Raw genomic sequence first — 13837 nt, 5'->3', positions numbered from 1 at the left:
TTCAGACCAAACCAATAACAATGATTACTTGAAACAAGTAGGTTTACACCACTCTCTCTCTACTTCTTAATTAAAAAATGTGTTTGACTCTATTTGATTATACTAATAATGTTCATAAAACCACTTCAAAGAAAATAAAGTGAAGTGCAAATACAAGATTTTTGAATTTGAGTAGCATATATTTTAAGTTTGGTTCTTTCTCTGCCTATCTTTCTCATGAATAAATAAACAAATTCTTTAAAAAAATACTTCTAACAAATGAGTTGATAACAGAGAAAAAACAGTAGACTGTTCAGTTGTAAGGGAACAGAGAAAAATTCCTATTTAGGCTATACTTTCTGACTCAAAAAAATCAGACATCACTGGGAAATTCATAAGGCTTTTCTAGGGTCTGAATTCATTCTCATGGAAACGTGACCTCTTTGAGTATGCATACATTTTATGACTCTGACATTTCCAAAGACCTCTATCTAGACTGTAATTCAAGGTTTGTTATGCTATGATAGAAGCTATGATAGAACCTTTTGAGTTAATTGATTTTTGCCTCTTTCTGACATTGTCATAGCTCCATTCATAACAACTTACTCCTGTGTTAGTGCCAATGGAAACAGCTCATAAAAGTTTTATCATCCTAAGAAAATAATGGAAAGCAAATATGGAGGTAGTATTCATGGAAATATGCAGTTCCAAGGAATTCCAAAGCCAAGTCAGTTGAGCTGTGAAGGGTGCTCCTCTTCCTGAGAAGCCTGCCTATCTCTGGTTTCATTCCCCAACCCAGCTTCTACACATTAAATTTCCATCCTCATCTCTTAGCCTTCACGTGCTCATCTATATCAAATTTCCTTACTGATTCTTACACTTAAAACACTTGGGGATGCTTTTAACAGAGAACTCAAAGTAGGTCCACTTTCCCATCACTTTCAGGGCGTGACTATATCTGTGCTAGAAACTGGAAGGCCACACCAGGCATTAATATTTTCACAGCTGTAACCAGTTATGATCTCTAGCAAAGGCAGACTTAACCAAGTTTCTTATTTACTGCCTTTATTTTTAGGTATCTTTTATATTTTTGAATGACCTACTTAGTAACAAGGTCCTATCAGACACAACTTAACCTGCGGAAGGGACAACCTGCCACATAATGGGAGTCCAAACAAGTTCTCATTGGTCAGAGACGCACTTTTGCAGGGCATAGAAAGTATGAGTATAAAATCATTAAAAAATACTCACAGTTTTGGTTTGGCAAGCAGAGGTGGTGGCTCCTTAATGGGTGAAAGCAGAACAGCTGGTATTTGAAGAGATTTACTGCTGTTAGTCTTGCCATTAATCAGTCCATTTACTACATGGCTAGGGTAGACTCCATTTGTTTCACCCTCAGCAGAACTGAATTGCATTTGAAGAGCTGCCATGTTGAGCCCTAACTCAGGACTGGTCACCTGCTGGATTTCAGCTGGATTCTTTGAAGCCAATTCAAAGGAATTGGCCTCTAAAATTGGAGGGGGAGGTGGAAAATTTGAGAAGTCATCATTGTTGGATTCTCCCATTGAGTCATAGCTACAGTTGTCAGCATTGGCTAAAGAAGAAAAAAGAGAAAAAGAAGAAGAAGAAAAAATAACCACTAAGATGTTATTAGTTCAACAGTATGAATTACCACAGACCATCTGAAATTCCTCTTTGCCCAAAATTGTTCAAGAAGAGGTGGCTTCACTGTCTCATCTGATGCAGCAGTAAAGTCAGCTGGAAGGTCTGGGTGTTTTTTTTTTAGTTTGTTTGTTTGTTTTCAGGTATGTTTTGGATAACAATTACCTGTTTCATTTCCTAACTGGATCCAGCACCAGGAAACTGGCTACAAAATTTATTATTAAGTTCCTAACAAGAGCTATATATAAACTTAGTTAAAAAATAATACAAACAAACCACCTCATCATCTGGGGCCCTAGTCAGAAAATCCTTGGATTCCCACACTATGATGGGCCTAGACCTCTAATGAATCCCACTCTCCACTATCACTGACCACTTTCATCAGGAACATCATGAGAAGCCCTCTTACAGACCTTTTCAGGATCTTGCCCTTATTGTAGGGACTGCCCCAATCTCTGAAGGGAGGTCGGGTCATCCTACTCTGCCACTAAAGAACCGCACGCTCAGACAAACATGGACTCAGAGGTTACACAAGCTCCTGTGCTAAATATAAGTATATATATGGTCCCTGGGTCAGGTGGATGAATTTTATTCATAAATTTTTTTCAAGACTAGGAACTACTCTCTACTCTAATCTAACTTTCTAGCCCCCCCTTTTCTATTCTGACATCATCATTTCAGATAACATTTTTGTCCAACTCCATGTTAGCTATCAAACTCAAGCAAAAACTATGATAGTCATTGATCCCTAGGGATATTCCTAATGTGGACTTCCTAGCTTCCTTTCTCCCTAAGATTCCTGATCTCATCTTCTCTGTTCCTACTTTTTGTTTCTTGTTCATTAATCATTTTGTCCCACTTTATATCTTGCCGCCTTTCAGCCACCAAGTTGCAGATGCTATCATTACTCCACCCTGACTTTCTTGGGCAGATGACCTCACCAACATGCCCTGAAATCTCAACTACCCAGAGCTCTAGCCCACTATAGAAACAGGCTGGTGTGGGGCCCTATTCAGAGTCCTGAGATTCCCAAACAGACATGATGGGTCTAGACCTCGAATAAATCCCTCTCTCCATTGTTATCGGTCATCTCTATCAGGAACAGCAAAACAGACCTTTTTGTGGGCCCCCCATAGGACCCTACCCTCAACTTGGATCAGCAATAATAGAGAATGTTCCATCCTCAGAAGGGAGGCTGGACAACATACTCTATGCTACACCTGAGGAAGATGGGTCCTGATATTGGGGCAGCTTGGAACATCCCTACTCATGACTACAGAATGTGATCTCAGATCTATAGGGATGCAGAGGTCACACAGGCTCCTAAGCTGAATATGGGCCCCAGATCAGATCAAATCAATGGGGTTTACAGTCAACAATATTTATACACCTTTCCCATATTTGGGAGCTACTGTCTTCCCTTCCCTGCTCCAACTTTCTGGTCCTTTTTCCAGCCATGACATCATCTCCCCAAACAATAACTTGGATCCAACTGCATATCAAATTTCAGGTCAGGGGAAAAAAAAAATAGTATAGCCACAGGCCCTTTGGAATATAGCTAAAATATGCCTACTAGCTATCTACAAAATGGAGACCCCCCCCCTTTCATCTGCACTATTCCAGCCTTTAGGTTCATGATTAGTTAACAACTTGTTTATCTTTATATGTTAACTCTCTTTTCAGCCACCAGGTTCCAGATGCTAGCATGATGCCAACCAGACTTCCCTGGACAGACAACCCCATCAATGTGTCCTGGTGCTCCAATTCCCCAGAACCCCACCCCACTAGGGAAAGAGAGAGGCAGACTGGGAGTATGGATTGACCTGTCAATGCCCATGTTCAGTGGGGAAGCAATTACAAAAGACAGACCTTCCACCTTCTGCATCCCACAATGATCTTGGGTCCATATTCCCAGAGGGTTAAAGAATAGGAAAGCTATCAGGGGAGGGTATGGGGTATGGAGTTCTGGTGGTAGGAACTGTGTGGAGTTGTACCCCCTCTTAACCTATGGTTTTGTCAATGTTTCCTTTTTATAAATAAATAAATAAATAAATAAATAAATAAATAAATAAATAATGAAAGAAATAGGCTGGAGGTATGGACTGACCTAACAACATCTATGTCCAATAGAGAAGCAATTACAGAATCCAGACCTTCTACCTTCTGCACTCCAAAAATAATTCTGACCCATAATTCCTGTGGGGCAGATGTGATAGGGGGAAGATGACCAGAGGGCTGTGAACTCCAAAAATATCAGGACCTTAAAAGAGGAGGGGGCAGGGTGGGACATTTGGATGTAGTGATAGGTGTATGTGTGACTTGGAAAGGAAGAGAAGATGAGACCCTAGAAAAATAATGGGCAAATATATACAAATATAGACAGATAGTTGTAGAAGTAATAGTTAACCTGGGAATTGGGCGGTAGTGCAGTGGGTTAAGCAAAGCACAAGGACCGCTGTAAGGATCCCAGTTCGAGCCCCTGGCTCCCCACCTGCAGGGGAGCCACTTTACAGGCAGTGAAGCAGGTCTGCAGGTGTCTATCTTTCCCTCCCCCCGTCTTCTCCCCTCTCCATTTTTCTCTGTCCTGTCCAATAACAATGACACCAATAACAACAACAATAACAACTACAACAAGGGCAACAAAAGGGAATAAATAAATAAATATTAAAAAAAATAATAATAATAGTTAACCCTTATCTGTAACCTTGGGAAAACTACTTATACCTTACAATGGAGGGGTTGGGGACTCAGATCTCTGGTGGTAGGAACGTTGTGGAGTTGTGCCCCTTTAATCTTATAATTCTATAAATCAATATTAAATCACTAATAAAAATAATACAAACAAGATCTGGGGGCCAGGTGGTGGCACACCTGGTTAAGCACACATGCTACAATGTGTAAGGATGTAGGATCAAGTGGGGACACTTGCAGGAAGAAAGCTTCATGAGTGGTGAAGTAGGACTGCAAGTGTCTCTACCTCCCACTCCCCTTTCGATTTCTCTCTGTCTCTATCCAAAAATAAATAAACTTAAAAAAACAAAAATAAACAAAATAAAATAAATAAAATTTGAAATAAATAGGCATCCTACCAGTGTTTTATTAATATCAGCTCAAATAACAAGCTTACATGGTAGGTGATGGCTATTCATTCTACATACGGATAAAAGGTAGCAAAAATGCAACTGTCTATGTGAAATGTCTTATGGTCTCAGAGGTACTCTTTATTTCCTGGTTAGTGACATAGCTGTCACTCAGTGCAAAAGAAAATTTTACTTATTATTCTCAATAGAAGGTATCTTGACATAAGATTATGTCTTCAGATTCCTCACCTTGCCCTCAGCCCACCAGAGCATCTGGAATGCACTAAAAGTGTCAACTGAACTAAACTGAAGGCTCCTCCAATTATTCCCTGGTTATGTTTGCCCTAGAGAAGGTCTGCCTCAGATGAACATGGGAAATACAGCATGCTCATATATGCCATACAGAGTTTTAGAGTCCAGATTTTGGTCAATATTGTTGAAAGATTGTTATAACCATTTGCTGGGCCATTTTCAAGTCAATTAGAATCCACAGCACTGGAATATTTCTGCTCCTTAGCTCCAATAATGGCCCTCAAATTTGCTTTTCACAGTTTATATCAGCTGTTTTCCCATTAAAGTAAACTTTACATTTCTGAAGATGAAGAAACAGTCATAATTCCCACTTTACCATCTCTAAACCAGTTCTGGTTGTGCCTCTGCTGCCACCTAGCACCAAGGCCTGACTTTTCCAGAGGAATCACAGAGTAAAAGGACTGTCTTTTCCACATCTGTCTCATACAGCAAACAAACCATTTACTGATTATTTTTAAAGTTTTTTTTTTAACTTTAACTTGATAGGACAGAGAGAAATTGAGAAGAAAGAGAGATAGAGAGGGTTAGACAGACACTTCACTGTTTGTGAAGCTTTCCTCTTGCCAGTGGGAATCAGGGGCTTGAACCTGGCTTCTTGGGCATGGTTAACTCCTGGACATAACCAGATGCATTACTGTATAACCCCTCCCCCCCGTTATTCTCTACTGTGTATACCATGTGACAGAGTAAAGGAGATTATTAAAAAATGTTATAAGTAATAGATGAAGCAATAAACATGAACTAAAAGCAATCAGTAATAGTAGAGAAGTCAACTATACTTTAAGGAAAATAAAAGAAGAAATGAGTTCATGTTGTCTTACTTAAGTTTCAGAGTTAAAAAAAATCCAGAATTTGAAAATATTGGTTTCAATAGTACACTGCTTTAATTTTTAATGTCGGAATAACATTCCACTATCAAGGAAATTTGTTAACAGAATCTTTACAATTCCTCCAAAATATGTTAGGTTTATTTTTTAAATTTTATCATTTTATTTGATAGGACAGGGAGAAATTAAGAAAGGAGGAGGAGATAGGGAGAATGAAAGAGACAAAGACAGACACCTGCAATACTGCTTCACTACTCATGAATGTGGGGAGCGGGTTTTGTTACCCCACATGGTAACATGTATGCTTAGCCAGGTACACTACCATTTGACCCCAGTTAGGTTTATTTTGGAGTATAGCTTTTTTCCCCAGAAGTTTTAGTAGTAGGGGTCAAACAATGATTTACTTGTAAAGTATATTCTGATCTCCTGTGATGGCATTATAAAGATTAATGAAGGCGCCTCAGATTCAGGAGAAGTTTTCTGATGCGAGATAATTCTGGGTTAGCATGAGGACATTAGAAAACTAGCTCCATTATTGTGTGTTCAAATGCTACTTTATTATTATCTTTTAAAAAAAATCTCAGCCTTTACTTACCCTCTCTCAAAATCTTTTATATTCTGATTAAACACTGACTGTTATGGAAAGTCCCAGAGTTACATAAAGCATTCCTAAGAGCTAAGCACTCCTCCTGGGACAATTCTTTCTGCTATGGAGAATCACATTAAGTATATCCTAATGGAATTTCTACTCTTGACATACCTGAGGTGACAAGCAGTTGGGCAGTGCTGGATACAGATCCATAATCATTTCTTGCTGAGCATGTAAAGATCCCGGCATCTTCAGGGAAAGTCTCAGCAATCACCAGGGTACAAATCTCCTCTGGAAGTGAAAAGAACAACTCATCAGTGTGAGGCCACAAAGTCAGTTGAAGAAGTAGGCTCTAACCTTCTAGAACATGCGAAGTGATTATCACTGAATCAGTTTATAGAAATATTGACATTTTTCACTTAGCAGTTCAGTCTAATGGCAAAGGTTTTGGTGGAGTCAAACCCTTTAGAATTTTTAGAGTAGACCAGCCTTGGTATCTTCACTGCTGTCACTGTTGTTGGATAGGACAGAGAGAAATGGAGAGCAGAGGGGATGACAGAGAGGGGGAGAGAAAGATAGACACCTGCAGACCTGCTTCACCACCTGTAAAGCCACTCCCCTGCAGGTGGGCAACCAGGGGCTCAAACTGGGATCCTTACTCCAATCCTTGCACTTGGCAACATGTGCGCTTAATCCACTGCACCACTGCCCAGCTCCCCCAGTTTCTTATATAACGAATTACCTCTTAATAATCAAATTCCCCCCCCCAAAAAAACTAGTATAGCCACAGGCCCTTTGGAATATAACTAAAATATGCCTACTAGCTATCTACAAAATGGAGACCCCCCACACACACACACATACTCTTCATCTGCACTACTACAGCCCTTAGGGTCATGATTGGTCAACAACTTATTTGGCTTTATATGTTAACTCTCTTTTCAGCCACCAGGTTCCATATGCAAGCATGATGCCAACCAGACTTCCCTGGACAGACAACCCCACCAATGTGTCCTGGAGCTCTGATTCCTCAGAACCCTGCCCCACTAGGGAAAGAGAGAGGCAGGCTGGGAGTATGGATTGACCTGTCAACGCCCATGTTCAATGGGGAAGCAATTACAGAAGACAGACCTTCCACCTTCTGCATCCCACAATGACCTTGGGTCCATACTCCTAGAAGGATAAAGAATAGGAAAGCTATCGGGGGAGGGGATGGGGTATGGAGTTCTGGTGGTGGGAACTGTGTGAAGTTGTACCCCTCTTATCCTATGGTTTTGTCAATGTTTCCTTTTTATAAAAAAAATAAAAATAGAAGTAATATAAACAAGGATAAAAATAAATGAAAATAAATAAAAATAATCTGATTCCCGAGTTTATTCTATTTGATCCCAGAAAAATTAAACTATTCCTTTTGTTTTTTTCTGATTTTATTTTAATTAATTAATTATTGGATAGAGAAAAAGGGAAACTGAGAGTGGAGGGTGAGATAGAAAGGATACAGAGGGTGGGGGAGACAGCATAATGGTTAGCCAACAGACTCTCATGTCTTAGGCTCTATGGAAATTCAGTCCCCCAACCACCAGAGACCAGGGCTGAGCAGTACCAATTTTTTATTCCCAGTAGCAGTGTTAAGGGGTTTCATTTTCCTCAATCATCATCAACACTTGTTTCTGTTCTTCTGATTATATAATACTCGCATGGATATAAAATAGTATCTCATTGCTGTCTTTATTTGCAGATCTCTGATAATCAGTGATTTTGAGCACTTTCTCATGCTTGTTTGCCTTAAGAAACAAGGATAGAGAAGGAAAACACAAAGCGAAAGTTGAACTGGGTGGGGTGTATTGTACTAAAACAAAGAACTCTGGAGGAGGAGGGATAAGGATGGAGTGGAGAGAGCCTTGGGGTCCTGCAGTTTGATGATGGAAAAGGACCTAAGTTGTATGTGGTAGTGTTCTGCAGAGAACTGTCATAGGGAAATGAGAGATTGTACTAACAACTGCACTGCAAACTATTAATCTTCCCCCACCATAAAATAATTAAAAAAGAAAAGAAAATGAATCTGTATAATTATGATAACGTGTCCTTACTTTGATACTAAGAAAACTCAAAATATATCTCTAAAAAAATCTGGTAAAAAGGCAGTATTAGCTATACATAATTGTTTTCATGAAGAAAATTTAATTTTCACTTGAAAAATATGCATAACAAAATATTGGGTTGTTGGAGAAATCATGACATACTTTTCTGATAATCTATGCAAAAATGTGTCATGACTCTCTTGACAATCCAACAGTTCTACTTTATCTGAGAAAAATGAAATAAATACACAGAAAATATAGGTGATACACCCCAGGACCTTGACATCAGAAATGTATTTGGAGATTCAACCTCAATGTATTTGGAGATTCCCTTAGCCAGAAAAACCAAGAAAGAATAAATAAATCAGACTATATTAAATTAAAACAATGTTTATACATCAAACAAAATTATTACATAAATAAAAAGGCAGTCACCAACTGAAAATATTTGTATATGACATCTGACAAGGGACTGCTATAAAGATAACATGTAACTCAATAAGAATAATAAAAAAACGACAAAAATGTGAACATAAAGATCTAAAAAGAAACTTCTCTAGAGAAGTTTTACAGATGTCCCATAGTCACACCAAAATATGCTCACCACCACTCATTAGAGAAATGCAAGTTAAAGCCACAATGAGATAACCATCTCACACTGGTGGGCAGGGCCTATATAAAAACTATGACAATGACAAGGGCTGGAAAGGATGTGGAGGAAAAGGAACTCTAGTACACTGTTGGTGGAGTTACAAACTGGTATAAACCCTGTGAAAAATCATATGGAGATTCCTTTAAGAAAGTGTAAATAGTTTATGATCTTGCAATACCACAGCATATATTCAAAGGACAAGAATACACTAACTCCAGAAGCTATGAGCACCACTATGCTCTTAACTGTACTATTCACAAAATCCAGAATATAATTAACCTAAATATCCATGAACAAATGACTGGAGGAGGAATTTATGGACTGTATCCTCAATAGAATACTACTTGGCCATCGGAAATAACATTGTGTTTTTTGGGACCAAATGGATGGAACTGGAGCTGATTATGCTAAGTGATTGTATTATGTAAGTGATAATATTGTGTGAAATATTGATAACCAAAACAAATGAGTTTGCAGAAAGTAATGGTAACCAAAATTATTTAAAGTGAGATTTTTAAGAGTGTGAAATATTTTATTTTTAAATCAGAGAACGACTAAGCTCTGGTTTATGTTGGTCCTGGGGACTAAACCTGGAGCTTCTGGTGGTGTTTCAGACGTGAAAGTCTGTTTTATTTCCTACCACTGGGTTCAAGGCTATATTTTAAAATTTCTTTATTGGGGGGGGCGGGTGGTGGCGCACCTGGTTGAGGGCACGCGTTACAATGCTCAAGGACCCGGGTTCGAGCCCCCAGTTCCCACCTGCAGGGGGAAAGCTTTGCAAGTGGTGAAGCAGTGCTGCAGGTGTCTGTCTCTCTCCCTCTCAATCTCCCCTACCTTCTCAATTTCTGGCTGTCTCTATCCAATAAAAAAAGATAATTAAAAAAATTTCTTTATTGGGGGATTAATGGATTACAGTCGACATTAAATTATAATAATTTGTACATGCATAACATTTCCCAGTTTTCCACATAACAGCACAACCCCCACTAGGTTCTCCTCTGCCATCATGTTCCAGGACCTGAACCCTAGCCCTGCCCATTCCAAAATCTTTTATTTTGGTGCAATACAACTTCAGTCCAATTTATGCTTAGTATTTTCCCTTCTTACCTTGTTTTTCAACTTCTGTCTATGAGACATGCCATATTCATCGTTCTAGTTCTGATTTATCTCACTTAACATGATTCCTTCAAGCTCCATCCAAGATGGGGTAAAGAAGGTGAATTCATCATTTTTAAGGGATGAGTAGGATTCCATTATATTAATATACCACAACTTACTCAACCACTCATCTGTTGTTGGACACCTGGGTTGCTTCCAGGGTTTGGCTATTACAAATTGTGCTACTATGAACATTGGTATACACAAATCTTTTTGGATGAGTATATTTGGTCCCTTAGAATATATCCTCAAGGAAATTTTTTTATTTTTATTTATTATTATTATTTAAAATTTTTAATCTTTATTGGCTAGACATAGCCAGAAATCAAGAGAGAAGGGGATGAAAGACAGAAAGATACCTGCAACACTACTTCACTGCTAGCTTTCCCCTTGAAGGTGGGGACTGGGGGCTCAAACCTGGGTCCTTGAGCATGGTAACATGTGTGCTTAACCAGGTGCGCCACCACCTGCCCTCCCTAAGGATATATATATATATATTTTTAGTGCACATTCCAGATTATTTTCATCTTTAGTAAAGTATAAAAAAGCTTTGTCCTTAAAATATATTTCAAGTATTTTTTATCAGAACCCACATTATATAATTTTGAACCAACCACACTCGTGTGTTTTATATAATATAAAAGAGAAGTAAAAGATTCACAAAACAACACTTGAATATATTATATGATGTATATGCTACTGTTTTGTATTCTGTTTCATTTAAAAATATCTGACATTCCTATTCTCTCTCAAGGTTCACTATCAACAATTTAAAAACACTACCTTATAGGACTTATCGTACTATCTGGCTCAATAAATAAGAATTAATCATAATTAGAGGTGTTTAGCATATTAACAAGAGGGGTTTCAGGTAAGGATAGAGAGATACTGCTACCTTTATTGTACATTTATTGTCTAATAGGTTTACTGACTAGAAGGAAAACAGAGTATGAGGTCACCCTACTTTTTTTTTTTTTTTTTTTACTATACTATACATAGTTCTTGGCTTTCCAACTGAAGAGGAAGATAGAATATATGGAAATAATTCAAGTTGGAGCTTCCCATAACATTAATCACTAGGAAAGCAAGATGTATCTGGAAAGGTACAAGGGGTTGGGAATTTTTTAATTGAATACATATGGTTACAGAATGAGTTAAAAGTACACTTAACCAGAAAAGGTTACATAGAACTCAGAATGTTAACATTATAAGGGGGTTAGACTGACCTGCCCAAATCCCTTATTTCTTCAGGTGAGGTCCAAAGTGACTTTCTCAAGATGCTGGATAATTAACGTTTAGGCTAAAACACAGCATCCTACCTCCCACATGCATGCTTTCTTTCTTTCTTTCTTTCTTTTTTTTTTTCTTTACCTAAACCACAAAGCTCCTCCAGTTATGCTTTTTTTTTTTTTCCTGGTTCAAGTTTTTTTTTTTTTTTTCCTGGTTCAAGTCACATTTCCTGATGTAAAATGGGGTAATGAAAGAACTAAGTTGGCTGGATTCTGAGATAGAGCTGCTTTGTGCATATCTCACAAGTCTCGAGGTTCAATTTTCAGCAATATAATAGATGTAAGTCTGGAGACAGAGTCCTGAATCTGAAAATGTCAGTGCTTTTACCACCTACTTTACTGAAAATAATCTGCACAAAGAGATGAGTTCTGTGTCCTCTAAAATACAAGATGTACTAAAATAGATGCTAAGCCCAGTCAAACATGCATTGCGATGTTGATTTTTTTTTTTTTTTTTTTTTTGTTGTTAGAAAAATGAACAGCTTAGTCTTTTTTTTGGACAGCTTAGTCTTAGTGAGATTTGGGGGAAAACCCATGATGTGCTGGCAGCCTTCTGAGAGATGGGCTTCATGCAGAGGTAGATCACTTAAATTTCTTCCAGACCTTCTACCTTCTGCAACCCTCAATGACCCTGGGTCCATGCTCCCAGAGAGATAGAGAATGGGAAAGCTATCAGGGGAGGGGGTGGGTTATGGAGATTGGGTGGTGGGAATTGTGTGGAGTTGTACCCCTCCTACCCTATGGTTTTGTTAATTAATCCTTTCTTAAATAAAAAAAAATTTAAAAAATTTCTTCTCAGCAGACGCTGCTCTCCTGCTTAAAGAGTACCTACATGCTTCCTTCCCAGAAGAATGCTGTCTCCACCCCTGCACTATCTCCCACAGTTTGGCACTCTTAACACTGGATTACTGATCTGGAAAGACGGAAGTTTCTGAAGACATGTAAAGAAATGTCCCTGGCCAGTTCAATTTAAGAGAAACCTAACTTGAAACACAGACATATTGTGCTATAGGACCTACATGTAAAAACAGGATAAAATCTTACATAACAGGGATGATAACAAGTACATTTGGATGCAGATGGCAAAATAAACAAGTAAGTGAATAAGTGAAATTTAGATATAGAGGGACAAATAGAATAAGTATTTACTATATCACAAAATAACTTTTCTAAATGAATTTTCCATAATATGTATTTTTCCTTTAGGCTTTATTTGTGTGGTTCAAATTTGAGCAAAAATTTATTTAACATGAAATTTCAGTAGTACTTTTGTTGTATAAAGTAAGGCTTAGACATCAACAGATAGTTGATGACTGAATGAACATTTAGAAAAGTTTATAAACCTATAGAACAAAATTACAATAAGCATTTGTGTATTCCTTTAATGATATTTATATATTGGTATGTCTCGGTGATTTTATTCTAGAAATTTTAATGCAATGCTCCAAAGACTGGTTCATCTCTTCTCATTTTTTTTCACTTTCAGAAAGGGAAATCATAGCTTGTATGGTTCTGACATTATAAAAATGAGGAAAGCCACAAGGAAATGAGATGAACCAAGCCACAGTATTGAATTTTCATCTGGTAGCATCTTACTTTAATAAAGACCCTTAAGACATCTGTAAAATACATTTTTGGTTAAAAATAAAAATCAGGAAATGAATTCTTACATTAAATAAAGAGTTATGAATCTATTTATCTATACTAAAAGACTATCTCTGGTGTACATAGAATTTTTTTTCCCCACTAAGACCCTAATTGTGATCAATTATAATCCAAGTCAAAGGTTCTGATTAGGGGGCATATAATTGCTAAGTTAGAAAATTTTGTTTTTTGCTACTGAAAAATCCTGATTTTCATAGTTACCTAAAAGAACTTAACCACATCAATATCTCCCCAAATACTACCCTGAGTCTCAGTCAAGTTCTTGGACATAAATACAAATAAAATAATAAAATAATGAGGTATCAAGGGTAATATAACTACATACCTTGAGAAATAAGAGAACATTTTCATAAAAGCCTTCCTCACACCCTCCCCCACCAATCCAGTGGGGGAAGTCCAGTCTAACTAAAAAGAAATTCAATGTTTGCCTTCCAAATAGATAATAAAAATGTCTGGTTTTAAACCAGTAAGATGAGACTCAGTGTGGATAAAAGTGATGATTGTATAGGTCTTTATAAAAATAATTAAAATTGTAAACTGCAT

The 13837-nt window shown here is 37.7% G+C and overlaps 1 protein-coding gene across 5 annotated transcripts in view; it reads right to left on the bottom strand.

Annotated features, from left to right (window-relative positions):
• The window catches only part of PALLD (palladin, cytoskeletal associated protein), an 811300-nt gene that overhangs the window by 213745 nt on the left and 583718 nt on the right, over positions 1-13837 (bottom strand). For all 5 annotated transcript variants that reach the window (XM_060184240.1, XM_060184229.1, XM_060184234.1 and 2 more), the window contains 2 exons: positions 6621-6740; positions 1231-1573 (listed from right to left, as the gene is read on the bottom strand). In XM_060184240.1, the coding sequence (XP_060040223.1) occupies positions 1231-1573; positions 6621-6740 (463 nt within the window). The remainder of the gene's footprint in view (positions 1-1230; positions 1574-6620; positions 6741-13837) is intronic.

Source organism: Erinaceus europaeus, chromosome 2 (assembly GCF_950295315.1).
Source record: "Erinaceus europaeus chromosome 2, mEriEur2.1, whole genome shotgun sequence".
Taxonomy (NCBI): Eukaryota; Metazoa; Chordata; class Mammalia; order Eulipotyphla; family Erinaceidae; genus Erinaceus; species Erinaceus europaeus.
The sequence above is the reverse complement of the archived record's forward strand: the minus strand, read 5'-3'. Positions and strand labels throughout refer to the sequence as shown.